Source organism: Cebus imitator, unplaced genomic scaffold, assembly GCF_001604975.1.
Source record: "Cebus imitator isolate Cc_AM_T3 unplaced genomic scaffold, Cebus_imitator-1.0 Scaffold82, whole genome shotgun sequence".
Taxonomy (NCBI): Eukaryota; Metazoa; Chordata; class Mammalia; order Primates; family Cebidae; genus Cebus; species Cebus imitator.
In genome coordinates, this window is record NW_016107397.1 from 6,492,716 (window position 1) to 6,513,049 (window position 20,334).

Genomic DNA, 20,334 nt, shown 5'->3' on the forward strand with positions numbered 1-20,334 from the left:
CCTTGAAAGGAAACCTTCTCCAGAAGTGTCTGTCACATGTAGTCAGCGAGCGAAGGGAATTTAAAATGAATTTCCAAGTGAAGATTGTGGATTAACTGGCCATTAATTAAAAGGCTTTATCAATGTGTCCTCAAGGGAGAGGCCCAACCCTAATTAAGGAGCTAAACTTCCTGAGTGAGGGGCTGTGAGGATGGAGGCGGAGGCGGCAGCTGGGGTTGGGCAGCTGCCCGGCCCAGCAGATGGCGCCTCCCTGGCTGAGCCCCCCGCACTGCCAGTTCCCTCATTTCGACTTAGGAAGAGAGTGACTTTCTCAAGGAAGAAGAGCTTCCCCAGCCCTGGGGAGCAGCTGGCAGGGCATCCAGGGATAAGCTGTGGACTCACCAGGTCCCTGCGCAGCCGCCTGCCCGCCTTCTACTAACCCTGCGCCTCTTGTCTTTCAGATTCAATGCGTTCAACAGAAGCCATCCCCAGCCCAGCTTAAATTATAAATATAGAAAATAACTGTTCCAATCTGCGTGGTGCTTCTTTAGTAAATACTGTACAGATTTTACCATGGAGAACTTTTTTTTAGTTTTTACCTTTTCTTAATTACCCTATTCCAAATGGATGAACACTTTCTACCACTGCTGACCATTGTAAAATACCGTGTATATAAATCCCACTGAAATAATGCCCTGGAATAGAACATCTCAAATGCTGCTTAATTACAGACTCAGGTCGATTACTTGTATTTCATGTAATGTTCCTCCAAGTTAGACATCTGGTGCAAGACCAACCGGGAAACCATGGAATTGTCAAAAGTACAAACTGACAGTGTGTATATTTAATTTAAAGACTTTTATTTAAAAACTCACATGCTCTCACCTAGACTTTCGAGAGCAGTCTGTTTTCTGTAATGTCTGATACTAGAAACTAATTTGCTTATTTTAGTTGTATTCAAGATTTGAAGATGTATTTTATAGAGAAGTTCTGTTTTTGAACTTTGTGGAACTGTTCCAATCAATTTCCCAGTTATGATGAGTATTTACATTATGAATGTATAACCCAGACATGATTTGTAAGCCTATAGTATGTTTCTATTACACGACACTTTTTGATACAGCGTCTCTTGTCTTGACTATGATACTGGAGTCTCAGTTGTCTGCTTGGTCCCTTCGAGTTTCTAGTTACAGACACAATCATACTGTGATTTTATTTTTAATATGGATATGCTATCAAACTGTGATACACTTATAATTCACTGGTCCTGCATCAGGAGATGGAGTGGGGAAAACTGTATTTAATACAGTTTGTATCTGAATAATCTGTATGGTTTATACAGTTTGTGTTGTTCAGAGATGTTTAAAGTTTGATCTTTGTTTTTTTAAAGATTAAAAAAGCACTTGCCCCACTGTAAATATACAGCATGTAAAATTTCTATAGTATATAAATGGCAGCAAATCACACACTTTGCGTCTTATTTTTTTACTGTTTTTCCCATTTGCTTCCAGACTCCTTTCTGTCATCTGAATTCACTTTCTTAAAACCTTCAAGTGTTCCTGCTGAGGTCAGCACCTTCGGCCAGGCTCTCCTGCCTGGGACAGGCAAAGGAAAATCGGAGGGGTTTGCTGGACCCAACAGTATCTGTTTCAAAGAACTGAGTCTTGGACAGTCTTGTTTTAACATGTGATTTTTATTTAGTGAACACAGTATTTTCGAGAGCTCTGACAGCCATCCACCCTCCAATCTTAATCTTACTGTTCACTTTACAACCAAATATCGATAGATAGAGGCTATTTCTTCATGCGAGCTGTGGGAGTATATACATTGAATAACACTCCAGAAATCAATAGATGTACATTATTTACATATTACTATGTTTATCGCAAATAGAATATTTTCTAAGAAGAAAGTCACAACTTGTGGTCTCTGGTTTACCACAGACCTAACTTCTCAGCAAAGCACATCTATGTAGATATCTGCATTTGTAACTTTAAAATAGGCATTGCTTTCTATGAAGCACTAAGTGCTGCTCCATCTATAAATAGCTCCCATTTTCACTGTTTGGTACCACATTAAACTGCCCAAAAAATGTTCTGTGACCCCAAAGACATTGCTGCTTGTCTGGGTCCAGGGTCAGTCCAATTAAACTCAAATGTGAACCAGGGCCCAGCAAGACAGAGGCTGGAAAGGCTATGGCAGCTGCCGCCTCCCCACAGGGCTCCCTCACTGCCTCCTGGCCTCTGTCCCTGGAAGAAAGTGTGTCTTTGGCCAGAGTTGGGACTAACAATTCAAGCCCAGCACTCAGACATCGGGGTGGGGAGGAGGATCGTGATCGTGATGGGTCACACCTGCCCAGGGTGAGGGACAAAGAGATGTCCTGCTTCAGGGCCATCCTGGTGGCAGCTGGCCCTGTGCAGTCACTAACCCAGAGTTTTCTGGATCAGGCCTGCCTCAGGGCTCAGCAGGCATGATGGCTGCATAGCCTTCATGCTAATACTGTTGTAACACAGCCTGGAGCCGGGAGATTTCTAACACTCTGATGGCCAAGTACCTGAGTCTAACTCAGCACCACAGCCTCTGCGCAGCTCCCGGATGCCCACCACCCAGTGAAGCTCACTCATACAGGTGACCCCAACAGGGGAGCTTAATCATCCGGCGACTCCTTCCTGCTGCTTCTCCCAACACCCAAACCACACAAAGCTCTGCATCCCCAGATCATACCTGGGTCAGTCAGGAGGAGGACACGGCTCATTCGAGCATGACATGCTGACAGAGCTGGCTGCTGCCAGTCCTCAGTGCGGGGCCAACCTGAGGGGTGGGCACCTCCAGAGCCAGCCGTCAGTGTGTGGTCTGGGTGGGGATCCAGGCAGCATTTGTTTTCATGGAAGACTGGAGGCCAGAGCTGCAGATCTACCAGCCAGGCATTTCAAGAACGCTGACTTGTCTTTCTTGAAACTAAAGTTTCTAATGTGAGGTATCAGTGCAGTAAGAAAGCCTAAGAACTTGGGAATGAAACAGTCTCATGCAGGACGAGGCTTCTGGCCTCCAACCCCTCTGCAGTCTAGTGTGACTTAAAGCTACATCAAGGTCATCCACAGGGATGACCTCCTCCTCCCTCAAGGCAACCTGAAGTCTCCGATGCTGAGAAGGAAACCTGGGCACACACTGCCTGAGGTTTTTGTCTCCTGGACTGTGCATTTCACACAGGAGTGCAGATGCCCTCCAGGGCGTGCAGATTCAAAGTGTGTGTACCTGTGCAGGTAGGGTGGGAAGAGTAAAAGCCAGCCACCAACCCAGCGGCCCAGTGTACAACAGGGTCCTCTAGACAGAGCAGCGTCTGCCACCGACCCAAGTCAACCCAAGCACACCCTGCCCCCTTCCAGCCCTGCCCCCTCTCTGTAAGTGAGGCCCAGATCCACCTTTCCTAGAGCAGAGCACCAGGTACCTGCATCCTTACATCCACAGCAACCTGATGGCCTCCTAGGCAGACATGGAGCTTCGCCAGTTCCAGCACCATCATCTACCTGGGGTTCTCAGCTTCCCAGAACCCTAAGTGCCGGGCCTCTGCACCCATGGCCTGTTCTTCCCTCCCTGTAGGGAAAGCACCACTCTCAGGACACGGTGCACTACATGGAGTGAGACTGATTCCTTCCTTCTGTGTCTATTCATTAAGAAGCCTGTTCAAATGATAAGGTCTGTAAAATAAGCGTTGATTTTGCCACAGGTTTTAAAGTGCGATATGGTCAAAAGCCGATCTAACCCATGGACTGCGTTGACCTATATGAAAAGCTGCCGTTTGTGTGCGTCTAAGCAAAACATTAGCAGTTTCACGTGGTTCAACGTATGGACCATCTGTGTCCAAGGAAAAAGCTGTTTCCTAGGATTTAGCAGTTATGGGCTAAACACCCCCAAACCATTAACCATTATAATGATTTGCTTTTTTAAAGTATTTGTGGGGCCAAAAAGCCTGGATTGAATGGAGGCTGCAGGGGAATCACACTGGAGCCCCCAAGCGCCATGGCCATCCCTCCCCAGCCCGCCTGCTGCCCCCAGGGCAGCCCTCTCCTTGGGTGCTGCATCTAGATGGGTACTTTTTCAGTGCACAGTATATATTTGTGTCCAGGAGTTAACTTTATAGCTGCCATTCTAAAAATACTACTGTTAGAAAGTATCTTTTGTTATAATTTCAGCATATAAAAAGGCATATAAAAGCTATAATCCTATATATCTGAGAAAAAAATTCTGAATAAAAAACTGGTAGCTTTTCCTTTCCTGTTTTGCTATAAAACAGTGGCGTTCTAGAACAGCTGACACCGCCACAAGTGGACATGTTTGGCATGATACAGATGAGGCTCCCGTCTGTGGAATCCATCCCGTGTCTGCTGTGGAGAGAGCAGGAGCTGCTGTCCTGGCTTCTCCCCCTGGGGCACCAGGACGGTCGCAGGAAGGAAATGCTTCTGGACACGCACAGCTGACCACGACCCCAGCCACGGCACAAGGCCTGGGGGATCAGTCTGGGCCACAGTACGCTCTGGAGAAGCAGCAAGCACCGCAGGGCGACCACCTCCCAGGACCCCAGCTACAGCATGAGGCCTCGGAGATGAGTCTGGGCCACGGTATGCTCTGGAGAAGTGGCGAGTAACCGCAGGGTGCCTCCCTGCCACGCCTTCTGCGGAGGGGCGGCCCACGGTGTCTTTCTGCTGGGGCTGGGTCTTTTACCAGGAAAGCTATTTTTTATTGGCAATCCTTCGTTTCCTTGTTGCCAACATGTCATAGAAGGGGTCCCTGCTGATACTGGCTCTGGTTTAAAAAAAAAAAAAAGGAAAACACCCACGTTAGGTCGTGTCCCCTTCCCCACCACGCCAGAGGCTCCTCAGACAGGACTGCAGGCTCAGCTCTGAGCATCAGCTTCGGCAGTCAGCCCCCTCCAGGGTTTCTGGAGGCAGACGGTGGTCCGCTCTTGCACACGGAAGCGTCCATGTTCCAGACCATACACCCCACCTCCAAGTGGCACGAGAAGATGGGCGTGACCCTGGCCCCCAAGGCCCCGCTTACTTGATGGATTTCATCCACTCCTCCTTCTCCTCTGGGCTGGGTGCTGAGATCCGGTACACCACGTGGTTCCCCTCTACCACACGGCCGTCAGCCTCCGTCTTACAGGCCTTGATGACCTGCCCTTTGTGGCTGGGATTGTAGAGCTCAAAACAATTCTGGTGGAGAAAAAGAGAGGGGAGGCCATCACAGGGGCTTCAGGCCAGGTTCCCTACAAGCAGTAAGCATGGCTCCCAGGTGGCTGGTGGGAGAGAAGGTGCAGGAGGAAGAGCTTACGGGTTTCCGGGGGTCCTCCACCTCCCTGATGCTGAGGTTTTCTAACGGGATGATTCCCCTGGGCTCCTTATCCTACAAGAGAAAATTGCACGGCAGGACTCACTGTGGGTCACCGGCCTGAGGGTCCCTTGACCCCGGGACAGTTCTGTGACTGCTGGGAGGAGGCTAAGAAGGCCCGGCCTTACTTACTGTTGTGTATTCAAAGTAATAGAGGCAGTTATCGGTCAGGATGAACCACCGGCGCTTCCAGGTCTTCACGCGCCCTCCTAGAAACAGAAGGGCCCCATGAGTCCACGCTCCGTGCACAGGGAGCCCGTGGGTCCAAGAGGGGGCCCTGGACCTGCAGAGACCACTGTGTTTTCAGAAAGGCTGCCAGGCACCAGGCTTGGGTTTAGGTGTCGTTCGGTGTTCCCACTGCGGGGCCCCGCATGCATCCACCCCGCCCACGCCGGTGCCCCCTCCGTGGCACCGAGGGTCCCCCTCCATGACACGACCGCGCTCCAGTTCACTTCCTGGGAGAGTTAGTGGGATGGATGGCCTCATTTCCCGACATGAGATGGCAGCATGATGAAGTCAGGACTGCTCGCCCAGCTCTGTGCAGGGCCTGACCCCACCGTGTCAGGCGGTTATCACATTACGGAGGCCCTCAGGCAGCCCTAGGATCCATCAAAATCAATCACCCTGGGCCCAGGTAATCATAAGATTGAATTAATTTTGTAACAAGATCTGGAGCACACGTGCACACTCACGCACCCCCATTTGTACCTGCCTTCCTCTAAGGGAAGGAAATCTCTGATCCTTAAACATTCAGCAGAGACAAACTCACTTCAACTGCTAGCCTTGCCTGTGTTTGTTTTTTAAATAATTCAACAAAAAAACACGTGCATGGCAATGAATTCAAGTACTCCCTGGGGCACTAGGCCCTCTCTGCCGCATGACTCCCCAGCCGTGGAGCAGCAGGAGCTCGCTGGCTTTCTCTGTGACAGATGGGCAGGGGAAGAGCCCTCGGGGCTGAGGGTCCCAGGCCTCCCTGCGTGGGGGCCAGCACAGGTGTTGTGGCCTGGAGGCAAGATGGTGGAAGAAGGGCTCTGCGGGTCACCAGGACACAGGGTGCTTTCCCTGTTGGGGCCTGGTTTGCAGAGACCATGGGTGAGGGGAACCAGCTGCAGGTGGGAGGAAACCCTGGCCCAGCAGAACAGGAGACCAGACTGGGTCTCCACAGCCCCTCTGGGACCCTCTGTCCCCTGCCTCACTCAGCGCTGCCATCCTCCTTTGATGCCTAACACAGCCTGCAATGCAGCTGCCACCTTTAGCTTGGGACAGGAGCCCAGCATCCAGCTGCCCTCCCCTGCCCCCAAGACTCAGTCTCACCAGTATCCCAACAGCCCACCCATTAAAGGTTCTGTCTAGACCCTGGTCTGGTCAAATACGCCCCCAAGATTCCAGCTGCATCTCTCCTGCCCTCAAATCTGCCCCTCCCAACATCTCTCCTGTGCCCTGGCCGGGGCTTCCACTCCCTGAGCCCCTACAAGCTGCTCTGTCACTGGAACCTTCTGCCCCAACTGTGCAGGTCCACCTCACTCATCCCCTTGAAGACCCAGCCAGGCCCACAGCAAGGCCCAAAGTCCTCAGGGCCCTTGTGTGCCTGTCTCACCAAGGGTTCCATGCTCCATGCCAAGCTGTTGGCCTTCATCTTCCCCACCTCGGCTGCAGCGTACTGGGGGGCCCAGGTCCACGAGGGAGGGCAGGAGACCCTGGGGGCAACCCCACCTTGTCTCACAGTCCTCCAGTGAGCAGGGAGACACGTTCTCTGTCCCCGAGACCTTAGGACAGGAGGACAGTGCTGATTCCTTCCAGGCACTTGCTCCAGCTGGAGCTGCTGTGGCAGAATCAGCTGACAGCAACTCCACTACCCTGACATCCATCACTGTCATGGTCACCTCTGTTTCCCTCCAGAGACTCCAGAGCAGGCCCTGCTCCAGCTGCACTGATGCCACCTGCCATCCCCCAAGCAGTGGCCCAGAGGCATCTTTTCAAACACATGTGGCAATCATGCCTCTCCCTGCTTGAAGCTCCTGAAATGTCCTACTGCACTAGGCCTTAGACGGAACTCCTTGGATGGCAGCAGGGGCCGCCCTTCTGGGCTCACCAGCTGTGGCCTTCCTCCCTGGCCAGCTGTCCAAGTCTCGAGCTCTTGGGGAGCTCATCCAGGAGCTCCCAGGCCGTGTGCTTCTTCTATCCAGTGCCTGCTCCATGGCGAACAGCCAAGGGCCTGTGTGTTGCACTAGCCCGCCTGCCTGGCCCCTGCCTGGGAAGGGTCTGCTTGGAGGCCTCTCAGCTCCAACCTGGGCCCCCGCTCACACCCACCATGGAGAGCCCCATCCCTGTCCAGTCCACCGGGCCAGGGGATCTTTGCAGGCTGGAACTACAGGCCTGGGGCAGGGGGGTGATGTGCTTGGTCTCAAAGCCCAGCAGGCTCTGCTCATGCTTGTTTCTGGCCACATCACACAACACCCTCACCTACAGATGAGAGCCTGGCTTCTGGAACCTGCCGACAGGAACCACACTTTCTCTCTGTGAGTTTGTTTTCATTGCTGTGGCCAGGCATGTGCGTGGGTATGCACACATGGGTCCACATGCATTAACACAGCACGTGCACACACTTTCTCCACAACAGCTCAGCTTGGACCACCTCCTATGATTTTTTTTTTTTTTTGGTAATTGATTCAAGACTCAAAGTCTTATGTTACCAACAATCATAAGCCATCCCTGTTTACATGGCAGGGCTCCTATGCTCTGGCAAAGCATCCAGCCCTTTTCAAGACCACCTGCTCTACAAGCAAATCTACAGTAAGAACACAACTAAGCCAGGCCACACTCCCTGCTGAGCACACGCCTGGAAGCACATTCTAGATTCTGCACCCATCTCGTCCACCTCCAGCCAGGGCCCTAGCTCACCAGCCTTTGGTCTCGACTTTGCTCCTGGGACCACAGTGGATGCAGAGGCTGCCTGGATGGGAGAGGCCAAGGAAGCCAGCACCCTGGAGCAGTAGCCGCTCACTGCACCACCCACCACACTGAGACCATGCCAGCTGCACCAGCCCCACCAGGGCCCCCGCTTGGCACCTGGCGCCCAGCCAGCTCTTGGTTCCCGTGAACGCCGTGTGCACTCATTTCATGGCCTGTTTATCTGCCCAACCAGAAAACAGGTTAGACAACACGAGCTCTGCTGTGCCTTCATTTCATTCATGAGTTTTCATCTCTAGAGCCGACCCCTCCCTGGTGGCAAAGGCCACGTGAGCTGCCAGGCAGGCTGACAGCATCACTGACTCTCGAGAGGACACTAGGGGGCAATGCAGGAGCCAGAAGGGAGGCATCAAATCCAACACCCCAATGATCCTGGTCCAGGGTGCCTGCTGGTGTTTTCGGACACATGCCTCCTCCTGCCCTCACTCTAGAACATCGCACAACGTTACCTGAATCGGGTCTCTTAGGCACCCACGCCCAAGGCCATGGTGCTAGGTTTTCAGGCAAATATCTAGAACTACCCTAAACCTCAGCATAGCCAGAAGAAAGTCAAAGAACAATGGCCAAAGTCAAAGACCCTAATGGGGACAGCAGGCCTATGGGGTTCACATCCATTCCATCAGCTGGGGAGGCCTGTGCCTGTCATACCACCATTATGCCGTGTCTCATCCTCCCTTGATAATTTTTTTTTTTTTTTTTGAATAAAGGTCTCACTCTGTCGCCCACGCTGGAGTACAGTAGCAGAGTCGCAGCTCACTGGAGCCTCAACCTCCCGGGCCTCAGGCGATCCTCCTGCCTCAGCTTCCCTTGTAGCTGGGACTACAGGCACACACCATCATGCTAGGCTAGTTTTTATTTTTTGTAAAGACGGGGTTTTACTATATTGCCCAGACTGGTCTCCAGCTCCTGGCCTAAGCAATCTTCCCGCCTCAGCCTCCCAAAGCACTAGGATTATATGCATGAGCCACTGAATCTAGCTGATAAATTTTTCTTTTGAGACAGAGTCTCACTCTGTCACCCAGGCTGCAGTGCAATGGCACAATCTCAGCTCACTGCAGAGTCCACCTCCCAGGTCAAGCGATTCTCCTGCCTCAGCCTCCTGAGCAGTTGAAATTACAGGTGCACAACACTATACCCAGCTAATAATTTATATTTTTAGTAGAGATGGGGTTTCACCATGTTAGTCAGGCTGGTCTTGAACTCCTGACCACAGGTGATCTGCCCACCTCAGCCTCCCAAAGTTTTGGAATTACAGGCGTAAGCCACTGCACCCGGCTGATGAAATTTTTAAAAAATCAGTAGAATGCTCCACACCAGGTCTTATGTGCTGCCCAGTGGCCACTTGCTCTCAGAAGGGCTTGTGTGAACCCAGTCACTGCATCTCTCAGCTTCACTGTGGGTATAGGGCAACCATCCCCACCCCTCAGGCAAAATGCCTGTCAGCGTTCCTAAAACTACCTGTAAGTGCCCTAAATTGCCCCAAAAGCCTTTAGAGCGCTCCCGAAATCCCTCCATGAGCTGCTGGGTTAGTATGGGGTGGATGGTGATGCCGCAGGGACAGGGCTGGCTGTCAGCTTCTCTACTGCTGCAGACCCCTAAATACACGGGGTGGGGGACAAGCCGGTTCCCCACAGCATCCCCATGTGCTCCAGGTCCCAGCCGCGCTCAGCCCCGCCCCTGAGGGTAGGTGTAGCATTCACCGCACCGTGCATGGCGCAGTCCCAGCAAGTCCACAGATGGATCAGATGAATGGCAGCCACACAGCAGAGCTCACACAGACCAACGTGGGGAGACAGAGAGGAATGAGCCGCTGGGGGGCAGGAAGCCACTGGGTACCTACCTCCTAAAGCAGGACAAGCAGGGACAGCCCATCACAGAACAGAAAGGTGGGAGCCACAGGCAGAAGGAAAACAACAAGAAGGCACATTTAAACCACGCGTCAAAAATCACAGCCACACCAAACCGAGAGAGAGGCACACAGGTTCTGTGGAGATAATGCGCTTGCTTCTCGTGCAGGAAGCTGCCCTGGCTGGACCTGGACGCTAACTCAGTAGTTTTCTGGGATGGGCCATGCAGCCCGGGCATTACTCTCTGCGCAGACATGGCTCAGACAAGCGGCCGTGGGCCGTGTGGTTACCAAGAGCGGGCTCTGGCTTAACTGTGTTTCTTTTTAATGTTTCTGCCTGCAGTGGGGGACATTCCTAAAATGAGCTTGGGAGAAACCCAAGGGGCTGCTGCCGTGGGCAGAGGGGTCATGGCCCAGGTCCCACTCAGCCAGGGCTCACCCAGCTTCAGGAGCCAGCCCTCGCGGTCAGGGTTGAAGAAGGTGTGTGTCAGGTCATTCCCGTCATCCTCTGGAATCTTAAATGGCTCGTTCTTAATGCTCTCATACAAATTCTGCAAGGAAGAAAAAACAGCAGCAGGTTCAGCGATTCAGAGGAAAGTGGCTGGCCAGGCGTAAAGCTCAGCAGGATCAGGGCAGCAAGGAGACTTGGGAGGCACATCTACAGTCACAGGCACTGCGGCCGCTCACAGCGAAGAGATCCTGCAGACAGCAGTGGCCTGGGCCGGGGAGCTCACCCTTAGCAGCTCCTCAGGGAGGTCCCCACCCTCGTTGATGCCACGGTTCATGGCGATGAACCGTTCTGCCGTGGGCTTGTCACGCACGTTGTGGTTGTGCAGGCTGGTGTTGAGCATGATGATGGCGAATGACAGCACGTAGCACGTGTCTGCAACGAGTCCGGGGTGCTGGGCTCAGCCAGAACCTCCATGGACAGTGGGACCCCGAGTGCTGGGGGCCGGCCTTCGAGAGGTGCCCAGCCCACAGGTCATCCTCGCTCAGGGAAGGCAGGCCCCAGGAACACACGCTAGGCTGTGCCCGCCAGGGCCACCCCCTCCAGAGCTGGAGGCTGTGCCTGGCAAGGGGCCAGGCTGTGAGCTCTGCACTGACCTGTGGACTGGAAAACCCCGGGGTTGCAAAGGCAGTAGCGAGAAGCGAAAGCCTCCATCATACGATCAATCTTCTGGGCCTCCCCGGGCAGCCTGAAGCTCCATAAGAACTGCCTATGGAGACACCAAAGCCGAGGCACGGCCGTGTCAGAACCAACACCACTTCATGGCCAAGGATAGCTTCTGCCCTGCTCAGGAAGGGTGTTTTCCTCCTGGGCCTGGGGTACAGCTCTGGCAGGGGCTTGGGGGTGCAGAGACAGAAAGGAGAAGAGCCAGGACAGTTTCCTTCTGTTCGGTAACTCAAGACACACTTACTGGTCCATCTTTTTATAACTACAACCAATTCAGCGGCGAGGCTAGTTGTCTCTGCCTAAAAAGTAAATGTCCAGGATCCTGGCACTTCTCCGTCCCCACTGCCATCATCTTCTGCTGCTGCCAGGTGATCACCAGAGCCCTGCCTGTCCCCAGAGCTGGCAGCAGGTTGTCCCGACAGCCTCAACAGGACCACGTCCTCCTCTCAGAACTCCCAACCACAAGGCAGAGCCAGAGTCCACAGGACAGTATCCAAACCCCCCCACAACCGCACTGGGTACTGCGGCCTGAAGTTGCTACTGCCACCGCCTTGCTGGGGAGACATACTCCTGACTCAGGAACCAGGCCCAGCAGCCGCTCCCACCCTCAAGCATCCCATCTGACTGAGGTCTCCCTGGCTGCCCTGCCTGGAATTGAAATCCCCCCCAGCCGAGCACCCCCCCACCCGCTTCCCTTTCTTGCTTTCCTCAGCTATGTGGCACCACCCCCACTACCTGCCTTATCCACCTCCTGGCAGCCCAGGTGTGAGCCCCGGGGGCAGGGGCTGCAGTCCCCATGGCCAGCTGTGTGGCCTCCCCACCAGCTGCTCAGCTATGTCTAATGCTACTGTGGATTTAGCACAAGGATCAGGACTGAGTTAGACAAGGCTCCAATTAAGTCTCTGGGCTGTCCATGGTTTTTAAATATGGATCCCACCAGCCACTGGGGGCGGGATGCAGCCTGGCCTCGCCGGGGCTCCTCTATGCATCCCTCACACAAGATGGCCCCCCAGGCTCCTTCCTCTGCCCTTTCCTCCTGGGATTCCAGCCACATTTGGCCCTACTCTCTGCCAGGCCCCATCTTCTCCGCCAGGCCTGCACTGGTAGCCTTCAGACTCAACACAACTGCCCCTCCTCCACTCTCAGGCCAGCCACCCAGGGTCACCCCTCACTCCCTCTCTGCTTCACGTTCACCAACAAAGATGCACCTACCTGCCGTCCCACTGCTGTGGCCTCCCTGCCCACCTCACAGCAGTGATGAGTCCCAAGTCAGCCCACGCACCTCTGCCCATACAGGCTTGCCATTTCCCTTAGGGCAAAAGCCAATATCTGCACAGCAGCTCCTCAGGCCACAGGACCTGCCTGCATCCCTGCCCCCAATATGCCTTCATCAGGCTCTCTCTGCAGGGCTATGCCAGGCTACCACAGCTGTGGGAATTAACAGGAATCTCTCCAGCTCTGGCAAGAGACTGATGGACTGAAAGAAATGAAGTCACAGCAGCAAGGGGTGTGCCAGACGCCCCTCCCAGACTCACCAGGCCTGTGCCCCTCTTGGACGTACAGCTTCCCGAAACGGGATCTGATAAGCCTGAACTGTGGCTGCAGGATTCTTTTTTTTTTTTTTTTTTTTTTTTTTTTTTTTGGTTTTTTTTTTTTTTTTTTTTTTTTTTTTTTGAGACGGAGTTTTGCTCTTGTTACCCAGGCTGGAGTGCAATGGCACGATCTCGGCTCACCGCAACCTCCGCCTCCTGGGTTCAGGCAATTCTCCTGCCTCAGCCTCCTGAGTAGCTGGGATTACAGGCATGCGCCACCATGCCCAGCTGATTTTTTTGTATTTTTAGTAGAGACGGGGTTTCACCGTGTTGACCAGGATGGTCTCGATCTCTTGACCTCGTGATCCACCCGCCTCGGCCTCCCAAAGTGCTGGGATTACAGGCTTGAGCCACCGGATTCTTATCTGTTGCTAACTCTCAGCGCACTGTTCAGCCCCAGGCTGCACTGTGAGCACGTCACAAGGGTCCCACAGAAACGCTGCCAACATTGCAGTCTGCACTTGAGGAGGGGCCACAAGGAAACAGACCACGTAAACGAGAACAGGGTAAGAAGCAAAACGTCCGAGAACATGACAAGACGTGGCTTGATTTTTTCAGCTGAGGGCAGGCTGAGGCAGCTCCCACAAGAGACCCTGTCTCCTCTCCCGTGGATGCTGCTGAGTGCTGGCTCAGGGTCAAGTTCCAGAACAGATGAAGAGCCCCCACAACTCAGCCGGGGCACCAAGGTAAGAGGCGAGACGACTTCCTGCTTGCAGAGCAGGAGAAAATGTGCAGGAAGGGCAGCTCGAGGAGGCATCCAGGGAGTGTATCCCAGACACAAAAACAGGCCTGCCAGGGGTGGCCCCCAATGGCGAGAAACCTACATCCTCCCTGGTACACTCAGATATCCATGAGTTTGGTGTCTGAGGTCAAATCTGGTGCAAGTAACCCCATGTAGCACCAATGCCACTACATACAGAGCTTGGGAAGAAGGCTCGAACTATTGCCAAACAGCATTAAAAACAAAAGCAAAATGAACAGGAGCACCAGTGGCCATCGTGAGGAGAGTATGGCCCTGATCTTGAGCACGTGCCCCAATTCCTATCCAGACCTATTCAGTGTCACACAACATTACCTGGATCATCTGGAACAGGAGCCAGCATCTGCGAGACTTGTGTGGGACTGAGTTACCTGGAGTCAATTCACCACCATTGCTGCTCAGGCAGCAATCCTCTGGCCTCCCCCATCCGCTCAACACCTACCAAATGATAACACTTACCTTAAGGCTTGGACAAGGTTGAGATCAGCAAACTCATGGAGTTCAACAAAAGCTTGAAGAACTTTAATATTAAATTCATCCCTGGGAAAAAAAGAAATCAGTTTTAAATCTAATACACATTATCCCAATCATTTTAAAAGATATGGTTTATGAATAATGTGGCTATGAACATTCATGCACAAATTTTTGCATGGTCATATGGTTTTTTTTTAAAAAAAAACTGGCATTTTTTGTAGAGGCAGGGCTCGATATGTTACCCAGGCTGGTCTGGAACTCCTGGGCTCAAGCAATCATCCCACCTCTCTCGGCCTCCCAAAGCGCTGGGATTATAGGCATGAGCCACCACATCTAGCCACATTTTTATTTCTACTGAGTAAATATCTAAGAGTGGAATTACTGGCTTCCGTGTTAAAGTTTATGTTTTGCATTCTGAGGAACTCCCAGACTGATTTCCAAAGCATTATTTTATATCTCATCAGCAATGTATAAGGGTTCAACTTCCCTGCAGCCTTGATGGCATTTGTACGTGTCCCTTTTATTACAGCCAGCCTAATGGGTATGAAATGGAATCTCATTGTGGTTTCAATTTGCATCTCCTTGATGATCAACTGAGCATTTTTTTTTTCCTGTGCTTACTGGCCACTTGTATATCTTCTTTGCAGAAATGTCTATTCAGATCCTTTGCCATTTTACAACTGAGTAATTTTTGTTATTTTTACTCTTTTTTGGAGGAGTTCTTTATATAATCTAGATATAAGTCCTTAGCAGATTATAAGGACTGAATCAGTATGATAGTCTTTATAATCTGCTAAGGACTTATATCTAGATTATATAAAGAGAAATATTATATTAAGATATTTGCAAGTCATACTGATTTATTTGTATTTTTTGTAGAGGCAGAGCTCGCTATGTTACCCAGGATGGCCTGTGGGTTGTCTTTTTACTTTTTTTTTTTTTTTTTTTAGGCTAGTCAAGTGAAGCAGGGGGAGTGGAGAAGGACCAAAGAAATCTGGCGCTGATAAACCAGCTGTAAACACCATCACGCCTGGCCCGGCCTTCACTTTCTTGATGTCTTCTGAAGCACAATATTTTGACGAGTTCAACAAATTTGTGCTTTTGGTGTCATATTTAAGAAACTCTACCTAATTTGAGATCACAGAGATTCTCCCTGTGTTTTCTTCTAAGTGTTTTACAGTTTTATGTCTTACATTTAGGTCTTTGATCCATTTTAATTGTTGTATCTGGTTAGGTGTCCAATGCCATTCTTTTGCATGTGGATTTCCAGTTATCTCAACACCATTTGCTGAAAAGACTATTCTTCCCCCCACTGATATTATCCTGGTACCTTGTTGAAAATTATTTGACAGTAAATGTGAGGGTTTTATTTCTGGATTCTCAATGCTATTCCACGATTTATATACGTCTATCCTTACATCAGTCTTACACTGTCTTGATTATATATGGTTTTTTGTTTGTTTGCTGTTTGTTTTTTTAGACAGTCTCACTCTGTCACCCAGGCTGGAGTGCAATGGCATGATTTTGGCTCACTGCAACCTCTGCCTCCCAGGTTCAAGTGATTCTCCTACCTCAACCTCCCAAGTGGCTAGCATTACAGGCACCTGCCATTATGCTCAACTAATTTTTGTATTTTTGTTGATGGGGTTTCACCATGTTGGCCAGGCTGGTCTCAAACTCCTGACCTCATGATGCACCCGCCTCAGCCTCCCCAAGTTCTGGGCTTACAGGCATGAGCCACTGCGCCTGGCCACTTTAGTCTATTCTGTAATCGAGAAATGCTAGTTCTGCAACTTTGCTCTTAAAAGACTTCTGGGGTTATTCTGGGTCCCTTGAATTTCCATACTAATTTTAGGTTGAGCAACTTCTGCAAAGAAGTCAGCTGGGATTTCAATAGAAAGTACATTAAATCTGTAGATAAATGTTGGAATATTGGCATCTTAGCAATAGTAAGCCCTCCAATCCATGAACATGGGATGCTTTTCCATTTATTTTGGTCTTTTCATTTTTTTTCAACGTTTTGTGGTTTTTGGAGTAAAAATGTTGCTTTTTTTGTTAAATTTATCCTAAGTATCTTATTCCTTTTAATGCTATTATAAATGGAGCTGTTTACTTGCTTTTTTTGTTAAATTTATCCTAAGTATCTTATTCCTTTTAATGCTATTATAAATGGAGCTGTTTACTTAATATCTTTTTCAGTTTATTGCTTGCTATTGTATAGAAATACAATCAAGTTTTGTATGACTGTGTATCATGCAACCTTACTGAATTTATTACTTCTAATAGTTTTTAATGATTCCTTAGGATTTTCTACATACATGATTGCATCATCTGCAAAGAGAATTTAATTTCTTCCTTTCCAATTTGAATGTCTTTATTTTCTTGTCTAGCTGCCCTGGCAAGATGTGCCAGCACTGGGCTGAACAGCAGTGCTAAGAGGAGACATCCTTGTCTTGTTCTTGATCTTAGGGGGAAAGCGGTCAGTCTTTCAGCATTAAGTATGATGTTAAGTTGTGGGTTTTTTTTTATAGGTACCCTCCATGATGTTGAGGAAGTTCCCCGTCTGTCTTAGCTTTTCATGTGTTTTTATCGTGAGAGAGTTTGAGTTCTGCCAAATGCTTTTCCTATATTTGTTGAGAAGAACATGTGGGTTTTGTCCTTTATTTGAATGACATGGTATATTACTTTAACTGACTTTTATATGTTGAACTAACCTTGGCATTCATGGGATGAGTCCTGCTTGGTGCATAATCCTTTTCACATATTGCTCCCTATATATTATAGTCATAAGATATATGGGCCACAGTTTTCTAGTGATGTCTTTGGTTTGGGTATCAGGTAGTACTGGCCTCACAGAATGAGTTGGGAAGTATTCTACTTTCCATTTTTGATCAAGTACTTAAAAAAAAAAAAAGCTAAAAACAGAAACCATCCAAATTTAGGAACTGTTGGGCTTCTGTTTAAAAACACTTTCTTCTGGTCTTTGACAAAAGTCTGTTTTGGTACACTTAGGGCATGTGCTGCCTCAGCATTTTGCCCTAACCTCTGCTAAGCCAGTAGAGGTCAGAAAGTCAAAGTAAATCTGACTTGCTGCTTTCCACTTAAAAAATTAACTTTCCACCTTTATTCATACTACAAGTAACAGGGGAAAGAAAACCAATGAGAAATCTGGCATATTTCTGGGCAAAACAGAAGATACAATAAGATGCTTTCCAAGATAAGGAGAAAGGGGCAGCAGCATTATCAGTTCTAAGAAAAGGATTCCAGATGAGCATGGATCCCATCTGGCCCCAATGCTTCTCTCCTCCCACGGACATGGGAGAGGAACCAGTTTCACAGGGCTCACTCGGTATTGAGAAGAAGCATGTGGATGCCCAAGCCTGTGGCCTTTAGGCTGTGATGGCCCCGAAAGTGGAGTGTGAGCCTACATCAAGCTGCAGGGCTGAGTGGCCCCAGGTAGAGCTGTGCATCCTCCTCTAACTCACCTTTCACCCAGGTAGTCCCCAATGACAGTCTTATTTAGGCCTTCTCCTTTATAAAGGAACTGGGCGACGTCTTCTGGGGAACTCTGTAGCAGGTCATTTTCTATTAGAAACTGAATTCCCTGAAGAACGTTAGAAAGGAAGCACCGGTTAGGAGCATCACTCAAACTCATTTTTCAAAGGCAGAAATACACTTAGTGTCATGATTTTACTGGTATGGACACTGCAAAAATAATACCAGAGACACCCATACAACTGCACAACCTGATTTTCCCAACTCCATACTACATTTTATACAAAGAAATGCACATTTTCCCAACTCCATACTACATTTTATACAAAGAAATGCACATTCATTCCTCCTGGCAGTTTAACAAGTTAAAAGACAAATAAATGGGTTACTGAACAAACCATTACAAGTGGTTAATAGAAACTATAAAGGCAGAAGTAACAATAATGTTAGATTTCCCAAGCTTAGGAAGATGGATTATTGTGTCTGCGAGGAACGCTTTGTGGGTGGTGGCCACTGCTGTTTGGCCAACCTGGCACCAGTCCCAAAGAGGCAGGGAGCAGGTGGTACCAGTCCCCGCTCCCTGACATCCCTTCACTAGAGAGGCACTTTTCTGGCTGCCTTTGGCACTAGAAATAACCTTTCGACCCAAATGTAGCCAAACAGACAGAAAGAGAAGCCTGGAGGGAAAGCTTTTCATTTCCTCGTAAAAAGGGGCCCATGAGCCAGCACTGCTCTTCTGCCTCCTTTCTGCCTTGAACACAGATGTGATGACGTAGAGGCCACTACATAAGAGCCATAGTGGCCATCTTATGTGGGGAACCCTGAGATGAGCACAGGGATCGCGTTCTTGCCACTCAGAAGCCATCTACTGCTGCTACACAGCTGTGTGAGAAAATAAACCTCCACTGTGTAGACATTTTTTTGTTGGATTTTCTGCTACCTGATACCAAAAACATATTAACTGGCATAATGTGCCACCAAGCTCATGACAGTCAAAGTTCATGCCCACCCTACGTGCTGCAGCAGAGCTGGTAATCTCAAAGGCAACAGGCTGCACCTGGCCTGAATCAGCTGAGCACTGTCTCATGACAAGTCCCAGGAACCTATAATAATAGAAATTTTTACCTCTGACATAGCTTTGCAACTAGTTTCAAAGTATGTGTTGGCAAGGCTGGTAAAGGAATGGGGAATTCAGAAATCAATTTGCCAGGAAGCCATTTCTACAAATTCAGAGAGGCTCTATCCAGCTAAGATTCTCAGTACCCAAGACCAGGGCTGCCTCGTACTCCCATGGTCCGTCCAGAGACTTCCTGTTATTTTTTTAAATACACGAGTGTCCACAGCAGCCTTATTTCCAAAAGCTGCAAACAGCCAATAAGAGAACTGATCAATACATTCTGGCATAATCACACAATGGAAGACTATATAGCAATGCAATGGAATGAACAGTCACTAACATGAATGACTCTCACAGACATGATATGTAACAAAAGACAACATGGAAGAGTATTTCAATTCCATTCACAGAAGGTTTTAAAAAGGCAAAACTAACTTACAGTGATTAAGGACTGGTTGCCCTGGGGAGTGAATTCCCTAGGATAAGGCATCGGAAAGGTACCCTGTAATAGTCTACAACTGCAGCTTGTTCTGGGTTGCAGTTATGTGAGTATACTAATTTACAAAGATTCTTTATATTTGGAATTTGTGCACCATAATTTAATACATTATTCTCAAAAAAAATCAGTTAAGTCTAACAATCCTAAATCAATTCTCATATGTATCTCTGGTAGGAGTTTAAGTGGGTATACCCACAGGGAAACCATCTAAATTGCAAGACACACATACGCTGTAGCAATGCAGGACTGGTCCTTAGACATCCCTAATCCAGCCCAAGTTCATTGAAAACAAAGCCTGAGGCAGGAGAGACAGTCTAGGGCTTTGCTACTGGCTGCAAGTGAGGAAAACAAGTAAAGCAGGTGGAGAAGCCTGGTGAGGCCATCAGCTGCAGGTGGTAGGGGGAGGCAGGGACACCCTCAGGGATCACTAGTTGTCCTGTCATCTCTGAGGCCCCAAGGCTGGGGGTCTGACCTTGCATGGCAAAGACCCCTGCCACTGTCAGCTGAAGTCCCAGGAACTGAATGGACTTGGGCATGAGGTTTCCATGAATCCCTCTGGATGCTCAAGATGTGCCCTAAAATTCAGAACATCCAAAAAAACTAGAGCATTTCTTGGAGAATGCTATCTGGAAGGTGACACAGAGAAAAGCAGAGAAGGAGGACACAGAAGCTCTGTGTCCAATCACATGTGTCCTATGAGACAGAGGAGAAGGCGAGAGGAGGCCACGACGATGGAGGCCGAGACCACAGTGAGGCGCCCACAGCTGTGGAGACCAGGAGGGCGGCAGCCGCCAGAAGCCAGGAGCAAGGCTGGAAGGACTTCTCCTCAGAGTCTAAGCAGCAATCCTGCCCACACCCGGGATCTTGGACTTCTGGCCTACTGAACTGAGCGACAATAGATTTCTTGTTTTAAACTACCAAGTTTGTGGTCATTTGACGTGGAGCCTTAAAATACTAATACACTAGGTAAATACTCATAAAAGAAAGTGAGTGTTCTAACATTAGAAAATGTTAGTATTTTAAAATGCCATTTAGAAAGT

At 49.5% G+C, this 20,334-nt stretch overlaps 2 protein-coding genes across 4 annotated transcripts in view; one reads left to right on the forward strand and one right to left on the reverse strand.

Moving 5' to 3' along the window:
* The window catches only part of USP42 (ubiquitin specific peptidase 42), a 55,978-nt gene extending 54,533 nt beyond the window's left edge, over positions 1 to 1,445 (forward strand). For both annotated transcript variants that reach the window (XM_017533739.2, XM_017533741.2), the window contains one exon: positions 441 to 1,445. The gene's annotated coding sequence lies outside the window, so the exon portion shown is untranslated. The remainder of the gene's footprint in view (positions 1 to 440) is intronic.
* Positions 1,446 to 4,095: 2,650 nt separating this feature from the next.
* CYTH3 (cytohesin 3) overlaps positions 4,096 to 20,334 on the reverse strand; it is a 109,855-nt gene continuing 93,616 nt past the window's right edge. Inside the window, exons 5-13 of one of the 2 annotated variants that reach the window (XM_017533743.2) lie at positions 17,669 to 17,787; positions 14,169 to 14,249; positions 11,288 to 11,400; positions 10,918 to 11,066; positions 10,623 to 10,734; positions 5,500 to 5,576; positions 5,311 to 5,382; positions 5,038 to 5,192; positions 4,096 to 4,782 (exon numbers count right to left, since the gene is read on the reverse strand). In XM_017533743.2, the coding sequence (XP_017389232.1) occupies positions 4,710 to 4,782; positions 5,038 to 5,192; positions 5,311 to 5,382; positions 5,500 to 5,576; positions 10,623 to 10,734; positions 10,918 to 11,066; positions 11,288 to 11,400; positions 14,169 to 14,249; positions 17,669 to 17,787 (951 nt within the window). In that variant the 3' untranslated portion in view covers positions 4,096 to 4,709. The remainder of the gene's footprint in view (positions 4,783 to 5,037; positions 5,193 to 5,310; positions 5,383 to 5,499; positions 5,577 to 10,622; positions 10,735 to 10,917; positions 11,067 to 11,287; positions 11,401 to 14,168; positions 14,250 to 17,668; positions 17,788 to 20,334) is intronic. The other variant, XM_017533744.2, reaches the window with a different exon arrangement.